The 22,489-nt window shown below is 35.2% G+C and overlaps 3 protein-coding genes across 3 annotated transcripts; 1 reads left to right on the top strand and 2 right to left on the bottom strand.

Annotated features, from left to right (window-relative positions):
• Window positions 1-4,115: 4,115 nt before the first annotated feature.
• Window positions 4,116-13,851, bottom strand: LOC117330619 (39S ribosomal protein L2, mitochondrial-like). Its single transcript, XM_033889046.1, has 4 exons — window positions 13,666-13,851; window positions 6,448-6,575; window positions 5,614-5,865; window positions 4,116-4,696 (listed from the first exon to the last, which is right to left on the bottom strand). Exons 1-4 carry the CDS (start codon window positions 13,752-13,754, stop codon window positions 4,278-4,280), a joined length of 888 nt encoding a protein of 295 aa, XP_033744937.1. The 5' UTR covers window positions 13,755-13,851; the 3' UTR covers window positions 4,116-4,277.
• On the bottom strand, window positions 9,025-12,698 carry LOC117330618 (DNA excision repair protein ERCC-1-like). The gene has a single exon (XM_033889044.1). It carries the CDS (start codon window positions 10,803-10,805, stop codon window positions 9,783-9,785), a length of 1,023 nt encoding a protein of 340 aa, XP_033744935.1. The 5' UTR covers window positions 10,806-12,698; the 3' UTR covers window positions 9,025-9,782.
• Window positions 13,852-13,985: 134 nt separating the features above from the next.
• Window positions 13,986-19,127, top strand: LOC117330620 (U6 snRNA-associated Sm-like protein LSm8). The gene is made up of 4 exons (XM_033889047.1): window positions 13,986-14,080; window positions 16,663-16,703; window positions 17,111-17,238; window positions 18,165-19,127. Exons 1-4 carry the CDS (start codon window positions 14,050-14,052, stop codon window positions 18,253-18,255), a joined length of 291 nt encoding a protein of 96 aa, XP_033744938.1. The 5' UTR covers window positions 13,986-14,049; the 3' UTR covers window positions 18,256-19,127.
• Window positions 19,128-22,489: the final 3,362 nt, after the last annotated feature.

Raw genomic sequence — 22,489 nt, 5'->3', positions numbered from 1 at the left:
CAATACATATGTATCCATATGTCTTTAGATGTATCTATATGTCTTTTTATTTTATAAGTTCCAAAAGGACCTGAACACTTTTTTCTACATTAATACATATACATGTAGGCACACTCCCATATTTTTCTGTAAAAGAGGCATGATGAGTGCGCTTGATCAAACAATGATATCGATCTGTCAAAACAACCTCTTTTTTTTATTAAAGAGTTTTTTCTTGGAACAAGAAACGTTGTGGTTTTTTCACAATGGGACCTTCGAATTCAAACTTCTATCTGTAAGGAAGACACCCGACAAATCTATAGCATTAGTAATAAAAAATCTCCATTATTATACCTGTAATTACAGGCAAAGTAGTTTCTCCGTTATTATACATTTTGTAGCTGTAATTATAGGAAATTAAAATCTCCATTATTATAGCTGTAATTAAAGGACAATTAAAATGCCGTTTGTTAAAGTTGTAAATACATTTAAAATCTCCATTAGTCTAGCTGTAACTAGATGTTTGTTTTAATGAACAAACACATATGTCTCCTCTTATTAGCCAATACATTTGCTTCTTTTAACCGTTGACCTTGAAGTAAAGGTCAGAGTTACCAAAGGCAGTACACTGCACGTCATCTTTAGAGGATCAACGGTTAAGGAGTTATAACCCTGACAAGAAAATAATTGGTAATTATGCACTTATTTGACCTTGAGGTTAAGGTCATTGTGACCTAACTGCAATACACTGCACATTGTCTTTAAGTGATGCATCTATGCTGCAAGTTTTATCAAAATATTATTGTAAAATTCACACTTGTTTGAGCTTTGACCTTCAGGTGCACTGACATCGGCTTTAGGTGAGGCAAGTATACTCTAAGTGTCCTCAAAATATCTTAAACGGTTTAGAAGTTATGGCCTCCACAGGCAATTATTGAAAATTTGCATTTTTTTTTTACAGTTGACCTTGAGGTCAAAGTCATTGTAACCTAACGACAACTCGCTACTTGTTGTCTTTAGGTGATGCAACTATGCTGCAAAATTTATTATCATATTTTCAATGGTTAATAAACCCGTGCATGAGCGGGGAAATCTGCCTGCTGTAGCAATCGGGAACCGTCGGCACTTTCCGTAATCGATTTCTCGTTTACGGAAAGTGCCGACAGTGCTGTAGTTCACTGTATGGCGTAAGAGGCGAGAATCTCTGGAGAATCGGGGATATTTCTCTGTGTCTTCTATTTAGATGACATTGAAGATAGATCTTCTGCTCCCATTGCAACACTTGGATCTTAAATCTCCCTAAGAAAGGGAGACATGATCACAGGACAATTAACATGTCCATTGGTCTAGTTGTAATTATAGGGCAATTAAAATATCCATCGATCTAGTTGTAATTACGTGATAATTCAAATATCTATTGTTCTTATTATAATCACAAGACAATTTCAATCTACACTGGTCTAGCAACAATATATAGATATTATAGATATTGAGAGCTACTATTATATTTTGCACAACAACAAATCCATATACCGTATTTGACCTAATAAGGGCGCAGGGCGCGGGTAATTGACAGTGGGGCGCCCTTATTAAGATTAGTTATTCTGAAGTTTTATGAAACAGACTATACCTTATAGCAGAATACCCAAGGTTGTGGAAACGGTAAAATATTCAGTCATAAAAATATTCCAGATGAAGATATCTATTCATTATCATATATTAAGCTTAAACATCACTTGAATACTCCTGTAAACTTGTTAACCATGCCAGCTGATCTTTAGACCAGAGAACGTGTGTTCCACCATTTATGTTCAAATGGAACTCTTTTGTGTTCTATTTATAGAAACAGGTGATTTCCCAGATCACATCAGACATCGTTTTCTTTGACCTAATAATTGATTTACAATGTCTTTTACTAGCTTTCTGTTCTGAACAAAAGTTATTTAACAACAAGAATGAAGTCTTTACTTTATCTTCAAATAAAGATGGTAAGTTATTATTTGTATGTGTGTTTAGTTTTGGGTGCTCTTTGCACTGACATGTCATCTGTAGCCTGTAGGAATTCACAAAATGTGGCGAAAACATGTGTTTCAGTTACTTAATTTGTTGAAGAAAATTGAACACATAAAGTAGCAAAATATTTCACATGAATTATTACTTTTGAACACCATTTTGACACCATTTTGACACTCAGTCAAAGATTTATTTCCTTGAAAAAAGGTAGGGGCGCCCTTATTAGGGTAGGCGCCCTTATTAGGTCAAATACGGTACACACTTGATGAGCCCATTAATACAGGTTTCTGAAGTGTACGGATTATCTTATGAAACAGCAGAGATATATTTTGGAAATACTAAAATCAGTGATTTTGAGCATGTGTTTCTAGACTTTGTTTATAAGCTTTGTCAGTTCTGGAGCTCCATGATCATGATCTTAAATATGAGTCAAGGCCATTTATCTTTACACATTTTGTAGATGCGATGTGCTAGAAGAATATCTAATGGTGCCTTAGTAGCAATGATTGCTAATTCTCTACGGATACCTTAGTAGCAGTGATTGCTAAGTCTCTAATGGTACCTTAGTAGCAGCAACTGCTAATTCTGTAAGAGTGCCTTAGTATACACGATTGCTAATTCTCTACGGATGTTTTAATAACAGTGAATGTTAATTATTTACGGGTGCCTTTGTAGTAGTGATAACTAGTTTTCTAAGGGTGCCTTAGAAGCCGCGATTGCTTACTCTCTACGAATACATTGTTAGCACCGATTGCTATTTTTCTAAGGGTGTCTTAGTAGCAACGGTTGCTAATTCTCTAAATCTGCCTTGGTAGCCATAATTGCTAATTCTCTACGGGTGCCTTAGTAGCAGCGAGTACTAACTTTTTAATGGTGCCTTAGTAGCCGCGATTTCTTATTCTCTACGGATGCCGTGGTAGAAATGATTGCTAATTCTCTAAGGATGCCTTGGTAGCAGTGATTGCTAATTATCTAAGGATGCCTTAGTAGCAGTGATTGCTAATTATCTAAGGATGCCTTAGTAGCAACGATTGCTAATTATCTAAGGATGCCTTAGTAGCAGTGATTGCTAATTATCTAAGGGTGCCTTAGTAGCAGTGATTGCTAATTATCTAAGGGTGCCTTAGTAGCAGTGATTGCTAATTATCTAAGGGTGCCTTAGTAGCAGTGATTGCTAATTATCTAAAAGTGCCTTGGTAGCACCGATTGGTAATTATCTAAGGGTGCCTTAGTAGCAATGATTGCTAATTCTCTAAATGTACCTTTGTAGCCACAATTGCTAATTCTTCACGTGTGCCTTAGTAGCAGTGAATGTTAATTATGTAAGGGTTACTAAGTAGCAGTGATTGTTAATTCTCTACGGGGGCTTAAGTAGCAGCTATTGGTAATTCTCTACCGCTGCTTCATAGCATTTATTACTAATTCTCTATAGGTGCCTTGGTAGCAGCGATTATTAATTCTCTAAGGGTGCTTTACTAGTAGTGATGCTAATTCTCCATTCATGCCTTAGGATCAGTGATGTCTTATTCTGTACGGGTGCTTAAGTAGTAGCAATTGCTAATTCTATATGGGTGCTTAAATGGCCATGATTGCTAATTATCTGACAGTTGAATGCCGACATGATGCATATAGTCCAGCATGAGCTTCACACCACTCTACTCTAGAACAGTGGTACAGAAGTACTGGTGGAAGGGGATGATGTATGTTTGTATTAGTTGTTTCCCCACTGAAGGCTCGTTTTCTCATCCATGGATTTTACTCCAACATCCAAAACAACATGTTCCCATAGGGGCTTCATAACAAGAGCTCTACAGAGCTTCTGTTGATTGTCGACCTTGTAAACGACTTTAAATAAAGGAGACTTTTTAATCATGGACAGTCAATTTCACATGTATTAAATTCTGAAATTTCACATGTACTTTTTCAAGTTTACTAATTCAGGTTTAACATTTAACACAGAAAAGATAATTTGGGACATCAAATATTCACACAGCCATGCCCTTTATATTTTTGGATATCAATGCTAGCTACTAAAAACCGATTAAGTTATTTAATTGGTATAAATACATAATATATTTTAAAAGTGATAATAAATTAATAGACAAAAAAGAGAAGATTCTGGGTACAGTATATTTGATAATTTATTATAATTAAAACACATCCACAACTCACCATTTTATCTAGATATTTATGAGGACGTACCTATCTCCCACCAGTATCTAACACAGTACTCTAAGAAGTGCTTAAGCTTTCTCTCAAACAATTATGAACAGTCCTGTAAATTGTCAGTCATGATTTTGTTTAAAGTCTGTAGAAGTTGGTGCCTGTATTTTGACATAGCTCTTAATAGCCTTTGGTTTGTTTATTTTCTTCCCGTGATAACCACTTTTCTTCTGTTTCAATCCACTGCTGGGTCTAATACCCTTCCAACGATTTCTCCCCGCCTTTCCGATGATAACATCCTGATGACCGGGATTGGAAACCCTACCAACTGTAGCCATAGCGTACTGGTCTACACGCATTTCTTTCTTTGACGGCATACTAATAACTACACTGTTGTCTTCTAGTTTACGAGTTATCATGCCACTCGCTCCGGCTGCCCGTGCCACTCTGCCACCCTCCTTCGGCCACCGTTCTATATTGTGGATAATGGTGCCGACAGGCAGGGATCCCACTGGGTACTGATTGCCTGCCTCTGGAGATACTACAACACAAAGAATAGAGGTTAGGAGATATACTCTATGTGGATGTATACATGTCAACATAGCCATTTTGAAGATGGCCACCTGGTGCCTTATTGTTTCACTAGCCTGTCAAACTTATGATGGAAAAAGAAATTGCACACAAATTTTCAAACCCACCAGACTTCCTCAGATATAATTTACGTATTCATTTTATTTTATTTTTTAGTGATTTTTTTTCACCGAACAACATACAGGAGGCCTGCCACATGCTATCCAGAGTAACTAAGGTAAAGTGTTCATGTCTTGCCCAAGGACTCATCCATGACAGCACAGACCTACCCATTTCTCAGCTTTTCAAGAAACACAAATTGCCACAGGTAGGTAGTGTGGAACCACACACCTCGGACATTCACCTGAGGTTACATGGCTAGACTCCTGACTGTTTTTGTGATACAAAGCTGTTCACACAAACTCTCTTCCCCTAACTACCTTAAGGGTGGCTGTTTGGTGAAGTGGCCACAGAATGCAGAGGTTGTCAATGCTCAAACTTCTACACATTCTGCACCACTGAAACACATCAGGGCAAAATCGAACTAGCTATTTGATTGGTGATAAAGCAAACATCTGACCAATCAGGCAATCACTGAAGCTGATATATTTCTTTTTTGAAGATTAAAGAGGATCCACAACCAAATTCAAAGTCAATCAATTTATTGGTATGTGATTTTCAGATTCATTTGATTTACATGAAAACATCCAACAAGTTTCCTGGTTTTATCCACAAGTTGGTAACTGGTCAAGCCTTCGATTTTGCCTTGACAAATTCCAGGGGAGCTGATCTACAGTGAAAGTGAGCGTAACCCAGTTTTAGGATGGTCATGGACTGTTGTCCAGTGCACCACCCAGACGCCCAATATAATCGAATGTATCAACTTACCCGGAAGATCAGGGATATCCGCAAAGGTTTTGATCAGATCACCCGTCTTTGTGCTGTCCGATGCCAGAGTGTAGCGTTTCCTGTTACCACTTGCGGTGATAGCAATATGTGCTGTACGACAGGGATCCTTACGGACATGGATAACTCTCTCGTAACCAACATCTGTCTTCTTTTCTGGCACATTGTAATCAAATCTGACCAATCGAAGGGACTGTTTATGGCCTCCGCCAACACGCTTGTACACTACTCTTCCTGGTGATATAACGAGTAATACAAGGTCACTTCACAATAAAAGGGGATGGTCTTATTAGAAGACAATTAAATTACACCTGTTCACAGTTTTACTCAATTGCAATGAATGTAGGTTGTATAAACACTAGGCACGCACTTATTGTCTGATGAATACAGTAATTTGGCCATTTGATAGTGTTTCATAACCTTAAACTTATAAGTGATTCAAACAGCACCTGTTGATTAAAGATGGAGGTGTTATGATTTACTTTGAACTCCATGATATATGATTTTAAAATTTGCTTATACATGTAACTCCATTTAATATCTGTTAATGTCAATGTTGATTATAGACAGAGATTTCATAATTTGCTGTTCACTCCATTTAATATCACATCTGTTAATGTCAAGGTTTGGCTAATATCATGTTTTCTTGAAAATTATTCAAACAGGGCCTCCTCATTATAGAGATTTTATGATTTATTCTTTCCTTCAGAAATATGTACAGTAATTCAACTTGTCATATGGTTATCAAAACTTTATGGAACCAGCAGTTTCTATTTTTTTTTTTTTTTCAAATCTTAGTTTTTAGTTATAACACACCTGTTTCAGGGTCCCTGCCTCCACTTTTGAACAGTCTTTGTGGTTTGAGGGTATCTTTGTTCAGGTCTATGTTTTCATCTGTATACCTGTGTTTGGCCTCCAGGACAGCTGCTGTGTGAATTCCATACCTGAAATACAGTTCTGTATTAGAGACAACTGCATGAACACTAACAGAGTCTTACATGGGCCTGTTCCCTTTAACATGTGCAATTGATGATGATGTCAATTTATAATGTCACGGTTACACTGCATTAAATGATGAAGTTACTCTATTGTGAGTGGCAGCAGAGTCCATTTGTCAAAATTCCAGACAAGAAAAATAATCATTCATCTTAACATGAGTTTATGCTGTTCCGAAGACAAGATTTTAGTCACTGTAAAGGACAGATTATGACACCAATTCACATCTGGTGTTGTAGCCTGCAGAAAGAACTCAGGCTACAAGACTCACTCCTATTTACAAATGTAACTTGTAGATGAATGTCATAAACTTTGCACAGCTATTTTTAGATTTATGTATTACTCGAGCTCTAAGTATTATTATTTGCAGAATTTCAGCTACTTATAATTAGCCATCCTCGGGCAGATCAAAATCCAACTTGACAGCTAAGTCACATCCATCCATCTTAAATTCAAGTCTCATTAGATTTGTGCCTGAGGATGGCTAAACAGACAAAAATTTCATAGTGGAGTGTACTTGAATTTCTATCAAGGCTGATGTTACTTAGCTGTCTCGTTGGATTTCTGCATATATAGGAGGACTAAGCAGGCACAAATTTGCAAAAGTAACACATTTCTATTGATAGCATAAATCCTTTTGGAGGATATGGAATTTAATATATTTTTAGATCAATGTGTCTCTATCGACGATACTATAGAAGTATTAGGTTGTATTACATGTACTATACATATGTTGGTAGGTAAACAAAATTCATCTTTACATTATCTTCATGCAATATAATTATAAAAGATCAGAGATTTAAAAGTAGTTTTTTGTAAATTCATTTTATTTGGCCCTATATAAATGACTCATATCACCTTAATTGCCTGGCAATACACAAAATATTTTAATATATACTCATATACCGTCACCAAAGCCTAGAATGTCAATTCATGAATGATATATCAAATTTATTAAAGATCTAAAACCCTAATCCTACATAGTTTACGATTATTTATACATACATTGTGTGTATATGTCCCAATATATAGCAAGACATGTACATACAGGCGTCTCCAGGCCAAACATCCACTCAGATGTGGATCTGAGGAATAGCCAGATAAGTGGCACAGAACCGGACAGGTACTAGTAATTAGTTGTCGACAACTGACATGTAACCTCTGTGGACTCCCTCAAGATGACTTGCACCACCGTAACATCACCAATGAACCCTTTTCATTTTGTGCATATGAACTAATTAAGGCCTTTGACGTCCAATCAGCCAAACTTTGGATTATCAGCACAAACAAACAATATTCTACAATAATTTCTCGCTTACCAGGTTTACAAGATCTAATAGATGTTACCGATTTATGCTCTGTGTCTGTAATGAGATGTTTGGAAAAACAGATTTATGGCCTAATAAAGGAAGGGGAGGAACGTTTGACAGCTTACTTGTCTGTGCTGTAAATACAGGTCCTTTATGATGATAGGCTTGGATTGCAAGCAAGCCAGTAGCCTATAGTCCTATAATGTAAGACTTCGAAGGTTCATATCCTGATTTTTTTACCTTCATTATCAGATATTTAGATTTTTGTTATTTGTCGAACCTCAAATGAACCTTCCAAGTCTTATTTTATAGGACTACAGTAGCCTAGTGCTCAAACAGCGAATATCCTTCTTGCTGGGTTATATAATTAAGTGGTAATAATTTTCTGCAATCATGTTACAGGTGATTATTTTGAAATATTCCATTCTTTTAAAAAGTCAGCTGTAATTATCTTTTTCATCATTATAGAGAAAAAAATGACAAGGAAAATAACATACAAATGCTTGAATAATGTGAGGAATAAGGGTTATGGGTTCTGTCCCCTGGCAAAGATAAACCTTATTCATGTCTGTAAAATGGGTACATTTATTTGTACTTGCATTTCTGTGCATGCTTTATGCTTGATGAAGTTAAAGATTGGTTTTCCAATTGTCAGTATAATGTGACCAGGTGGGATGTGGAGCAAATGTGTCCAGGTGTGGCAGTTCGGTGTGATGACACTATACAATAATTTTGGTGACTTTCAGTGTCCCCATCACACCTCCTTAAATGACATTTTTGTGTTAATAGGTCATGATCATGAAGCAAATGAAAATAAAACCACCTTCAATTTAAAAAAAAAAATCCTATAACATCTGAATACAGAACATATCTGTCATTTATAAATACTAAAAGGTAATAAATTGTATTTTGTTAATGGTGCATGAGAAAATTTATTACCAGGAGACAGAAAGATCATTTTATATCAGCTGCATATATGTTCATAACAAATATAATTTTGTGTGTGTGAAGTTGTTTTAAACAAAAGAATATCAGCTGCATATATGTTCATAACAAATATAATTTTGTGTGTGTGAAGTTGTTTTAAACAAAAGAAAACAATTTTTTTTTCTCCCAACACTTTAATACATTGAATGTATATACAGCTGTATATGAATAGCACAAATGTAAAAATAATTGATATACTGGTCTGCAAAATAAGTCATTACAAATCTTCTCAGAAAGTTTTACATTACCCTATATATCTACTTAATTCAAAACCCTGAAAGTCTTCTATAAATCATGATCATGATCCAGAATTATTGATCCCTGTGATACATATAGCTAACATATAGGAATGTACATTGTATTGACTGTACTTATATTTTTTTTCTCAATTCTTAAATTTCATCTGATAAATTAAGTGATACCATTTCTTTTGTGCAAAAATATTCCATTATCTCCATTTATCAACAACAACAAAAATCTAAGCTACATGCAATAAATTCAGGATACATACTAGATACCTGTCTGTCAAAAAGGGGAATAACTCTGACATACATGTATGTAAAATTACACAACCACCTATTTTACTCAATACTATTGATAATTCAATTTCTAAGTAAGGTACATTCAATGCAATAACAGATCAGACAATCAAAGTTCCTCATGATATATATAGTTCAATACAGCCAATATACAAAGTTTATACATGTATACATGTAAACACACCTACATTTATATTCAATTGCAATATACAAATAATTAGTAATTTACTTGAAATTGAAGTTAAACTTCATTTCACTCGACATTTTTTCTTTTCTATTTTTTTCAACAAAAAATAAATAATAATTTCCAATATTTTCTTTACTTATTATCACTCTTCTCTGGTTTTTGTTTCTTGGCTTTCATGAATGGTTCCTGGAATATGTCATACACACGCTTGGCTTTCTGAGGTCCAAACCCTGGACAAAGAGACAGATCTTCTTTTGAAGCTTCCATGACACCTTTGAGTGATTTGAATGTTGACATCAGTGTCACCGCATCAGTTTTATTCACAGACTTCACACTGGTTATACAATCAGTAAACTTTGACACAAAATCATGATCTGTTTTTTCCATGATGGCATCAGGTGGTTTAAACTCGTAAACTTTGTAAGTCTCGAGGTAGCGTCCAGCTTCTTCAGTTGTGAATGCCAACATGAGTGTACAGTCTGCTAGAATACAAATCTTGGCAAGATCCTTCAGAAGATGATGAGGTTCTTTGATATCCACTTGGACCAGCATGACGCGCAGATCATACGCCCGGCCTAACTGCTTGAGTCGGTCGTGAATGTAATTGGGATGAAGTTGGTGGTACCTTAAACTCAGATACAGAGCACATGTACTCAAGCCCATCACATAGTCCGGCACAATGTCTCCATATTCCCAGGCTACGTTACGCACAGACTTGAGAATGGGATTGCCTCTCTGTCTGGGGTTGACAATCAGGGCGTTACTTGTGCTCCCCTTACCAACAGTCACTGGAGCCATAAATTTATCACTAGAGTTTGTTGATGTTTCTTCTTTATCTTTTATTTCAGGTTCAGTTGATGATGATGATGATAACGCATCCCTTTTTTCAGTAGCTACAGGTTCGGGCTGATTGAATTTGTTTGTTGAAGTGCTAGCTTTTGATGTGGATGGTTTAGATGATGTAAGAAAGGAAGCAATTTTGACTTGATTCTGATCAGGTAATGTTTTCTTCTTTTCTGTGGTTTTACAAGATTTATCTTCGACTTGTTGTCTCTTGAAAGCAGCAAGAGTATCATGTGGTTTTATGGTACTCGTTGATGACTGTTCCATCTCTGTTGCAGAGGGAATTTTGAATTTCTTTTTCTCAGCAGCCATCCTCTTTCCAGAAGTATGAAAGGATCACAAATCAAGCTTTAAGCTTACACAGTTCACACGCTACAAAAAAATATTGATCTGATCACAAAGTCTGTTTTGATTTGTTCTCTTTTCCAATCAAATTCAATGCTGATAAAATTACAAATCCATTTTTCCACAAAGATATTGTTCCTTGATGATAAAGATGTCATAACATTTAGCTTCTCATATATACCACTGAACAAAAGACAAGATATTAGTTGGTCACAACAGATATCACATGATCATACACCAGTTATGTTAATCTGACCAGTGACAAGAATGACCAGTTATTGTTTTTAAGATTTATAGATATCAATTGATTTTTAATGAACGTGAAAAAATCTTTAAGTATGAAGTAATATAACATATCCAGTATACATAGACCCTTGAGAGTGTTTTTGACAGACTCCCCAAAATCATATTTTGACTCTTATGTTTGCTAGATATATTATATATGTCTATATGACATACTGGGTATATGTTTGACCTCTGTAATAGCTAAATCCCAGTTGCAAGAGATCAACTGAGGTCCTGATATCTGAATTCGAAGTGTATAATTAACCTTGATTATATCATGGGTTTTTCTTTCTTTTTTTTAAATATATATTTCAGCACCATGGGAACACATATGGTACTGTTAGTAACATTGTAATAACCGATGTACCATATGTGTTGTACATGTACGTACATGTGATATTCTAACAGTACATGTGATATATCCTAAAGGACAATTAATGGTCGTGGCTACCTTCTGCAAGTGTGATTTATATGTCCAGCAACAAATACATTAATATTATGTAACCCAATTATAACATTTGTGGCTGATTACTGTGCAACATTTCTAATCAGCTTTTCATGTCTACCTTTATACTATAGAGAGAGTAAAGTACTTCAAAGCCACCATAATTAGCAGATAATGTATACAAGTATATATATATATGTATATATAGCACTTGGGGATTTTCAGAATCTGATTAAAAACCTATGTCTGCAAGGTTAAAGGTTTGATGAACTTTTGATTCATAGGACTTAAGATTCTAGTCACAATTGTTTCATGCAATGATAAAGCAACACATACACTGATGGTGTTGTAAATATAATTCATATAATGGAATCGTTTTACTGTCTGCATGTTGACCACTAATTAAGATTGGTTTAGTTTAGTATATTGTTTAACATCATATCAAAAGCTATTATCATTTAAGGAAGGTATCGATTGTGTGAGAGATGCATGAGTGTAGTGTGTGTGTGTGCTTTGTGAACTATGATCATGATACATAGTATAGTCATTGTATGTCTGTGTTTGTCCCCTTGGGATAGCAAGGAACCGAAGTGATGCTGACTTTATAGTGCTACCTCACTGAAGCATACTGCCAAAGACACTAAGCAGGACATTCCAATTCACAACTGGTCGCTTTATACTGACAACGGGCAAATTTGAAATTAGCCATACATGTCCAAAAATTACAGGGCTTTCTCACTGCAGGTTTTGGATGGGGCCTTTTGGTCTCATTTTGGGAAGAAAATTGGCGATTTGGAAAAGATTTTTTCAGGAGTAAATTTTGGGAATCTTGCTTAAATATGAAATAATTTTAATTGGGAATGGGGCACCAAAAAGCCCCCAGAAAAGCCCTGCAATGTGCACAAATATAAGCAGGAGAATCGAAGCAACTGCCATTTTTATAGACTCTGGGATGGCATGGGAACAGAACCCAAAGCATTCCTTGCAGGGGTGAACGCTCAACAAAAGACCAAAAGTGAGGTATGCACAGTGCCAAGGGAGTCATTTGGAAGAAAGCAATTGTTAAAAAAGACAACATACCAAAATTAATTAGTCATCTTGTACCATCATGCAATGGGGGCAGCAGAAGTATGCATAAACCCTTGATCGCAGGCAGGGGCATGTCTAGTCTTATATTAAAAAATAGCCAGAAATACCTATATATATATATTGACAATATATATAGGTATTGCTTGCTATTTTATAATATAAGACTAGACATGACCCTGTGCCTTGATGGTATGTTTTTGACTCCCAAAAGTCAGTTTGACTCTTAGGATTGAACGGACATTTCTATTTCACATGTTTTGACCCTTCAAATTTCTGAAAAAGAGTGCTTTGACTTTTGAAATAACTAAAATTCAAGTCAACTGGATGCCCTGCAGTTTTTGTTATGAAGGAATCAACTTCTGATAAATGGAATCTTCAGACATAAATAAGATTCCCATCGGACATGATCATGAAAGGCTACATGCATATGGTCACTTGGCTGATCATGAGGGTCTCCCAAGGCCAGATACAGATACTCTGGATTCCAACAACACTAGCTACAATGTAAATAGGATACCTTATAATATATGGCCTATATATATATAACCTAGCCAGCAAGAGTTTCTAATTTGTGTTTAATTATTTTAAAGAGAAATGGAAGTCACTTGAGGAGTAATTTTTGTTAGTTTCATAAATGTGGTATTTACATGTTTTATATGTATGTACATAAGGTCGACATTGGGTTAAAAAATGATTTACATGATTTTTTTAATATATCCTTAATTTTTTTTATTTATTATTACTTCAGCTTAAAAATAATTGTGCTAATCTAGTCCCGAACCTGTGCTCATTCTTAAAATAATGGGACTCGTTGCTTTTACAATACAGCTGAATGGAATCATTAAATAGATTTAAGATTAATCATGATCGATGTTGACCATTGTTATCATGTGTATGTCCAAACACTTAAAGGGAGATAACTGTATGATGCAGCGATCAGGCCGGTTCTTGGAACAAGGTCATCGTTTTTAATTATATAAAAATCTACTGATATACAGGAAAACTTACCTTTGGAGAGCAGATTGCTGTGTGAGACCACTTTCAGTGATCACTTTACACAATGTCGACAATAATCTTGTGGAAAAAAGTTTTGCCATGTCCAGATAATTGAAATAAATGTTGTGTTCAACTCGCTCTCGGCATGGAATCCATGGGGGCTGCCATTAAAGATTTACTGCGCATGCTCGAAAGGGATCATTCATTTACAACGTCACGCATAATGCCGTAATTCTATATATTTTCGGATTTATATATTTGTTTCTTCTGTTCCAGAGATACTTTTATATAAGTAAAAAATAAGAGCAGGTACTGCTACATTTCTCTATCTGATATGATTTGGGACCGAGTTTAACATTTCTTTCCGGAAACAATAACTCGTCCCAAAGAGAAGAGATGGCTTCCGCACTTGAATCGTATGTAAATCGTATCCTTCGAAAAATGTTCTTTATTCAAAAGAAGAAGTTATTTCCCGGTTTGTTGATCAATTAGAAATTCGTGTGATAGCAAATGTATACGTTTCTTCACAGACCGGCGCGCATACCAAGGCACAAAAAATGTAAACAATACATACAGTTGCATCACCGGGGCATGCATGTCTAACGTTATATTGTAAAAAATAGCCAGCTGATAGTCTTTGATATATAGATATTTCTGGCTATTTTTTATTTTAACACTACACCTGCCCCTGTGGTTGCACCGAGTCTTGAGCAAATTTTCTGGTTTTACTTTATTTCTAATATTTTTCAAAACAAGTCAATAACTGGTTGCCAATGAATGATGAATCTTAAACCATGCAGGTCACCAAAAATTAAAATAGGCACCACTTTGAGCCCTGCCATACCAGGTTTGGCCATAGGCACTTGTGTAGCAGAATTGGACCAGGTAGCTCAATCGGTAGAGCATCTGGTTACTGTATACCTGGTAATTTTCGCCCCAGGTTATTTTCGCCCTTGAGCAACACAAAACATATTCGCCCCGTTTTTAATTTGCACTAATTGGTTTTCTTCGTTTGTAAAATCGAAGAATTCCGTTCAGAAATCTCAATACAGTTGCACTCGGAACACTCTGGACTTACCAAGTTCCCTAATTATCTTACCAGCATATGCATGAGATGTGAAATGTAATCCAGTGTGAAATAAAGAAAATTTACCTGTGCTCATGTTTTCTTTTCCCTCCTGATTCATGTAGTATTAATTGATTCATGTAGTATTGGGTATACATGGGTGATTTTAAGCAAACACGATCAATTGTAAGCTCACCGCGCCGTGACTAATGACTGACCAGTGTTTTCTCTTGTTCACATGCCACAATTAAGCGACAGTTAACTCATAAAATTCGTCTTTTCCATGGCAGGAATTTGATGCCACTCTGTATTTCATGACCAGACTTCTTAATTTAAAAAAAAAAAGACTTAGAATTTTCAATTAAAAAATGATACATACTATGTATCATTTTTTAATTGAAAATTCTAAGCCTAGTACATGATTTTACAGTTGAAAAGTAAGAGGGTATGTTTGTGATCTGACTACACTTGGCCCATGTACTATATGGTTTATAAATCCTTCCATTCAGCTTGAAATTTTCACCTTCATCTTAAATTCGCTCCAACTTCAAAGGGTGAAAATGGCGAAAATTAAACGGGGGCGAAAATTACCAGGTATACAGTAGTACTCGAACCCCAATCTGGCCATGCATTTTTCCTATCCTATTACATTGGCGCCCAACTGAATATCCATGGAGGTGGTATAGGGTTTAGTGTGTGTCTTCGGGGTTAAAGACTTTGTTGAAGGAGGGAGGAATATAACGGAACTGGGCTGGGTATTTTATTACAAATTTGGGGCCGTTGTTTACTCCCAAGTGAAAGCTATAGGAGCCTGACAGGTTTCCTTGGAGATAAAAAACCTGGGTTAATAATTGTGGCTGTGTTGCTGTGGCTTCGGGAGCGAAGAGTTTGTGAAGGAGGGAGAAGTGTAAAAGTAGAGAGTATACTAGCTCAGACTAGTGGAAATTTCTCTTTAGCCTAGTGGTAGGATGTTTGCCTTGAAACTTGAGAGCGAGAATTTGCTAGTTCTATATAATAACCCCAGCGTGGGCAAGGTATTTTTCATTACTCCTTCCTCTTACATGTACACTTGTATGTAATTAATATCAGTTAAAATTATCCTTGATATATGTACTATATATACAGATCTGTAATTGAAAATAATTTTTACTCTGGTGTTAGCTATAGTTACCAGATACATGTGCCTATGGTTTGGCACATGTTAATTAATCACTAGTATTAGTGATAGTGATATATAGCTATAATAGCTATAACTATAATCTATACAGCTATACCAAATGCAAACTGACAAAAATATTTTTTTTCTAATAAAAATGCATGCGCACAAAACCGACACCTGGGATGTTTATAAACAACATTTGAACATATATTGAAAGCAGTTTTGATCAGAATTAATTCAGTTCAGTAAATAATTTCTCCATTGTTTGGATCAAAATTGATTACATTATGGTCAAATGTTGTTTAATTTGTTGACATCCCCAGCAAGTTTCAGGTGTCAGTTTTGTGTGCATGCATTGTTATCAAAAAACATGTTGCATTGTTTATTGTAAGTTTGGTATAGAAAGCTTAAGTGATAAATGAACCATGTCTGGCTCATGTTTAAATACTTATGGACAATCTTCCCATCCATTCCGTACCCTATCTGTAGGCTTGCTTATTATTTACATCAACAGAGAGATGTTTGTGCAAGTTTGATATACAGAATCTGATGTGCGACAAGGCTATATGTACTATGTAGTGTTAAAGAGATTAATTTTAAGAATAGTTTATGGATAGCTATAGCTATCTGTTAATTAAGCACACAGTTGTGGGATAAAAAAAATGTGCACAGCTGCATATACATATGTATATCTTCACATCATTTAGATTACCTTTATTCCATATGTCAAATATTTTTTATTCATAATATTGTTCTATTTAGTTATCCTTGACTCATACAACAGATACTGTGTCTATAGTGACAGCTGATGGCAGAATTATCGTGGTAAGTATAATAATGATGACTGGTCTTTTATAGCTATTTTATTTGGGGGGGGTATCTAAGAATGCACATCAAAAGAATTGCCTTCACCAATACCTAGGAATATGTATATTTCTACCGCATGCTTATGTTTTAAAGAAGGCTATCACAGGAAGTTCCAAAACGAAAGAATGAAGCGATTTTTGAACTTCGTGAAGACTTTGACACAGTACTTTATTTGTTCTGAATAATGATGCCTCCAGTCATCATAACCAGCAAAGCGGGCACATTATCGTAATTACTCAACTTCATGATTGCCTGCTTTTGCAACAAAGACACAAATTTTACTAAGCAGACCCCTGCATGAATTGGATGTTTTATTAATCAGTGTACTCTACCTAGATTTTGATTTTGTAAAATTAAACTTTCAGGGCACATTGAAGGGTTTTGACCAGACCATTAACTTGATCCTGGATGAAAGTCATGAGCGTGTGTACAGCTCTTCCCAAGGTGTGGAGCAGGTCATACTGGGACTATACATCATCAGAGGGGATAATGTGTAAGTTGTTAACCAGAGATGATTGATGTAACTATGAACCATCCTTTGTAGTTCAAAATCTTCACTTTCACTCTCTGCATGCACCCCTAGAATATGTCATAACAATAGAAGACTTGGTCACTGGCATCTGGTGAAAACAAAAACAAAAGGACTAGTTTGATTCTCTGAAGTACACCAAACAAACCTTAAGTAGTTATACCATTACATTAAATTGACTGGCTTTGAATTTGTTGTGGTTCCTAATCTTCAAAAGAAATGCTTCAATTAAGTAATTGTTAAGATTTTTTCCCTGAAACCAACTAAAAACAAAATGTAGCTAGTCCCATGCTTTCATTACACATAGTCCATAGGTGCAGAAAGGGATCGAAAGTGAATGTAACACCATCCCCTCTTTAATTAGTATAATTACGTATATCCATCCAGATGTTCGTACTGATATTTATTGCTTAAGGGGAGACAATCATCAAGTTTTGTTGATAATCAGTGTAAGGGAGATAATCTAAGTTTTGTTTATGGATATATAATGTAGAATGTGGATATATAATGTAGAATGTGGATGTATACTGTAGAATGTGGATATATAATGTAGAATGTGGATATATACTGTAGAATGTGGATATATAATGTAGAATGAATTGCTTGCATGTCTGAGAAGCAGAAACTGATTGAAAGTAATCTATTCAACTTAGACCTCATTACTTGTACAATTTCGCTGAAGATATGATTTTTTTTTATTGTAATATTTTTGCTAAAAAATAAAAAATAAATAGGAAAAAGTTTTATTAATATGAGTTCAAGACAGCTGCTCTACTTCCTTAACTTAATTAAAGTAAATATATCAAATAAAAGAAAAAGTTACTGGAATTGGTACATTATTTGCAAAAACATATATACTCAATTTGAATGATACATGTGTTTCGTTACAGTGCTGTGATAGGGGAGATCGATGATGATACAGATGGTGGACTGGACTTCAACAATATCAAAGCAGAACCTCTTAACTCTGTTATGCACTGACCCCTGTCATCTGACCTCATCTTCATTGTCATTTCATTCTTCATTGAGGAAAACATCCAAGAGGACCATGTTAATAGTTGACATTCATTTAGGAGATTTTCATGAAGTTTCTGAAGTAGGATATCAAAAGTCAAATTACAATTTATAAGTAATATAAACATTGTAGGTCTTTTTACTATAAACTTCGTAGATTTAAGTCAGTAGCCATACTTAAGTAATTAAGTAGAAGGATTTGAGAAATTATCTTCTTTAATACAATCTTATTTGTGTAATCACATTAAGTCCTTAAATGGATAAGAAACTGTGAATGGAAAAAATCTCCTCCTAAACCCTCTTTTTGTGAAATGTTTCCTTTAAGAAATGATACAAAATTATTTCTTTGGTAATAAGTACTCTTTAAAACTTCTATAAATACTGTATCTGATATCCTGGCTTCTGCCTTTAGGACTATAACATCTGTAGATTGCCTACAAAATACCTTCATTGGTTGAATTGTTATCATTGTGAAGATATTGTGATTTTTGGAAATAGTTGTACGAGAAAATCTATGAAATCTCTATAATGTGTTGAAGTTTGAAAAACTGTTCATTTAAGAATTTACATTAAGTTTACATCTAACATCTTCATTGTCACATTTAAGTTCATCAAGAGAATGTTGAAATTCTACACATCTACAAAAATAACATTTAGAGTGCATGAAAGTGTGTTTCAAATATGTAAGAAAATCTGTGTGTAAGGGCTGGATCAGTTTGAGAGATGTAAAAGTTTAATTTCTGATTAAGTAAATCATGTTCACAAACATTTGTATTTTGGGAAAAGTTAATCTGAATGAACAGAATTTTATTGTTGTAAATAAACTATTTTAAAAACAATTTGTTTATTTTTCTTTAGATGAAGGCAGCTTTAAACCAAAAGTACACAAGATTGGTTATGAAAGGATGTCAAACATTCAAAATGGAAGTCATTCACTCCTTGTATTTTTCATTCAATCTTCAACCAGATATTTCACCCAAGAGGCAGATGACCAAATGCTGTTATGTGGCATTGGTTATCTGTCAAGCTTTGGCCTTTTCCATAAAACACCTATGTAATAACCAATAGGCCATACACCATGATATTAGGCCAGTAGAATCCTGGGATAAATGACCTTGTCCTAATTTCAAAGTCACATAGGTTAAATTTGTTCCTATAACCAAGAGGTCCTTGTTTATGATAATTTCAATTAGAATGCTGCATGGGATGAAGGCATTTAATGCCTGTTTGTTGAAATGAATCACTTTGACCTACTTTTTAAGGGCATTTGGGTCTAATGTGTTACATCATTAAGCGACTTTTTAACAACCAATCATGTTTGGGTGAAGAGAACTGAGCCTCTTTTCCTTCATGTTTGGGCGAAGAGTACTGAGCCTCTTTTCCTTATTCCGTGTCCCTTTCTCCACACAGTTATTGTTTTACAATATCCCTTCAAGCCTTTGCTTATCCACCAAGAATGGCATGGTTTACCTAAAGAGACCAACCAACCAATTGTTTTCCCATAGACATTAGTGTTAACGTTTTGGATTATTTCATTCAAATTCTTGAATTGAATATGACGATTATGGTTTATAACAAAAGTTTAGGGTCTGATATAACACCTAATCAAAAAAAAAAGTTGGGTCCTTCAGCTCAAATTTTCTCCAGGGTAGCCATTTTGAAAATAGGTGAATTTCGCAGTAAAAATTCTCAAAAATCTTAAATGTTTACCTGTTTACTATTATTACGTGAACTTTTGGGAAAAAAAACAATCGGACTTACGAAATTTATATCAACATTTCTTATTGCTAGCTACCTATCAGGCTACATATCTATTTTCTCACTTCATAACATACTGGCCAATCAGTGGCTGCCAGACATTTTATCCTTGGCTCAACGTTCTATACACAGGGGCTGTTTCAAAAATATTTTTTTTCAATTGGTTGGTTGTTCCCTATAGCTGGTTGTCTCCCCTTCACTACAAATTATTTTGTATGGGCAACGTGTTGTGATAATATAGTTGCAGGCCGAACCTACATGTAGGTAAAGTGTAATGATTTATATGCAACAATCAGAAAATAATCTTATAAAATTTAAGCATTTTGATAATAGGTATCTTTTTTAAGCAACTCGAGACAAAGTCTCTTGAGTGACCTAGTTTGATCGATTTTTGTGTGGGGTCATGCACAATTTTCGTCAGAGTACCCCGACAGATGTGAAATTATATGCCAAGAATAGGCAGATACATTTTGTAACATATTCACAGGTCTTTGATTGTAGCAGTATATATCGGTCAAAGGTCAAAAGGGCGATCAGAGTAAGGCGGACCGTACCTCAACTATTGCATTCAAGTGAAAAAAAGTGTAGGAGATGAGCTCAAACACTTTTTTTTTTATGTAGGATCAAAGTTCAAAATGTAGGGAAGAGTTGCCTACCTTAGATACATGAGACACTGCCTCGCCAAGGTGATTCCATACTGTAAGTAAAGTAGATGATGGAGCTCATGTACACAAAAAATGTTACACTTTAAGACCGGACAACCTGATTTTTGCGATACACGGCATAACCAAGGTGACCACAGGCCAAATATGAAATACCACTGACAAGGAGTATAGAGCTCCGACAATTATTTCAGAATTCTGATACACAATACAATGCCTCACAAGTTAAACTCATACTTTAAGTAAACAAATACTGATGACAATGATCAAGGTCAAAGTCCAAGGTCAAATTTTGTATCTTTTCACTGATGAACATTTTGTTATGACATTGTGGAGAAAAGTTGGTTGGAATTATACAAATATTCAACTGTTCAACAATCCAAGTCAAAGGAGAAAGTCATTTGAGGCTGAAGGTCAAGGACAACATGGATCTCTAATCCTGCCTGTTAGTGGAAAGGTTATTAATATAAAAGGTATAAATAAATCCAATCAAATCTATAGCACAGCAAATATGGAGGTGGTAGGAAATGAGTCGCATCATAGGACATAAATAACGTATACTTTACTCCATTGCTATTATTTTCGAAGTCCAAATGTCAAACGTTTTGAACCAGAAAGCTTAATGTTAGTGAAATGAAAGTTTTGATTGTAATGCATGATACGGAGTGGCAGATCACAAACTGTGGAAAGCATTTGTAATATAACTTAAATTGAAGTGTTTTGTCACAATTACTGAAAATCCATGTGAGCGATACAGGTCCTTTGGGCCTCTTGTTAGTGGTATGCCTCGGTCAGCAACACATTTCGAAGCCTTCCTCACAGCGGCGGAGGCTCAACTAAAGGCGAAAAAGTGAGACAATATCATTAGAGACATTAGGAAGAAGAAAGTTGTTTAGAAAGAAGAGAAAAGATAAGATCCCAAGTTTAGTCGCCTCTTACGTCCTACTTGCAGGCAGAAGTTCTTTTGAAATGTAGTGATAAGGTAGTGGTAGGTCGAACCTTTTTCGTTATTGGTTCGAATACTCTTTTACACAGCGTGATTGCTTAGATGCTTTATAAATAAATATTGGAACGTGGTTCTCAAGCTGGTGCTATTTAGGTATCCACCTAATTAAGGCTGAACACAATATTCAGAGTTAATTTCCTGATTACCAATATTTCCCAAAACCGTACATATTGTCTAAGGTTTCTTAGAATAAGCCCCCAAGCTGTTATCTATGAAGTTTATAAAAAAAATTACTTTCATTTTCTAAAACGTCTTCAAGTGAATTTACATTTTCATTTACATGTACATGTATTGAGTTCTTCGTAAGGTTACCGGGTTTTGAAAAATGAAATGAAAATTTTTAATTGAAATATATTAAAAATAGGTAATCGGAAAATTGACCTCAGGATGACCCCTTCCATAGCATTTCCCAGCCGTCAAATCTAGGACCAAGTCTAATCTACTCATCAAACACAGTTTGCAATTTCTCTAGCAAAAGACCTTGAGGAAGGCAGTGCAATATACATATATGCATTGCATTGAATACAACTATTTAAACGCGTGTTTAAGACATTTGTTAATCAGAAATGATAAACTATCGATTACAATTATCCCTACAGTAATTAAAAATAATCGATTATGTTTTGAACAATTTGATAGTAGTACTTGTGATCTTTTTCAATTTCAATGAGCCATGTATGTCCTCATAACGGAACTTCTCATTTGCTGTGTTGGAGAAGGTTCTTCATTTCAATAATACCACACGAACCAACTGGCAAAACAACATTTCCACCAC

This window comes from Pecten maximus, chromosome 7 (assembly GCF_902652985.1).
Source record: "Pecten maximus chromosome 7, xPecMax1.1, whole genome shotgun sequence".
Taxonomy (NCBI): domain Eukaryota; kingdom Metazoa; phylum Mollusca; class Bivalvia; order Pectinida; family Pectinidae; genus Pecten; species Pecten maximus.
The sequence above is the reverse complement of the archived record's forward strand: the minus strand, read 5'-3'. Positions and strand labels throughout refer to the sequence as shown.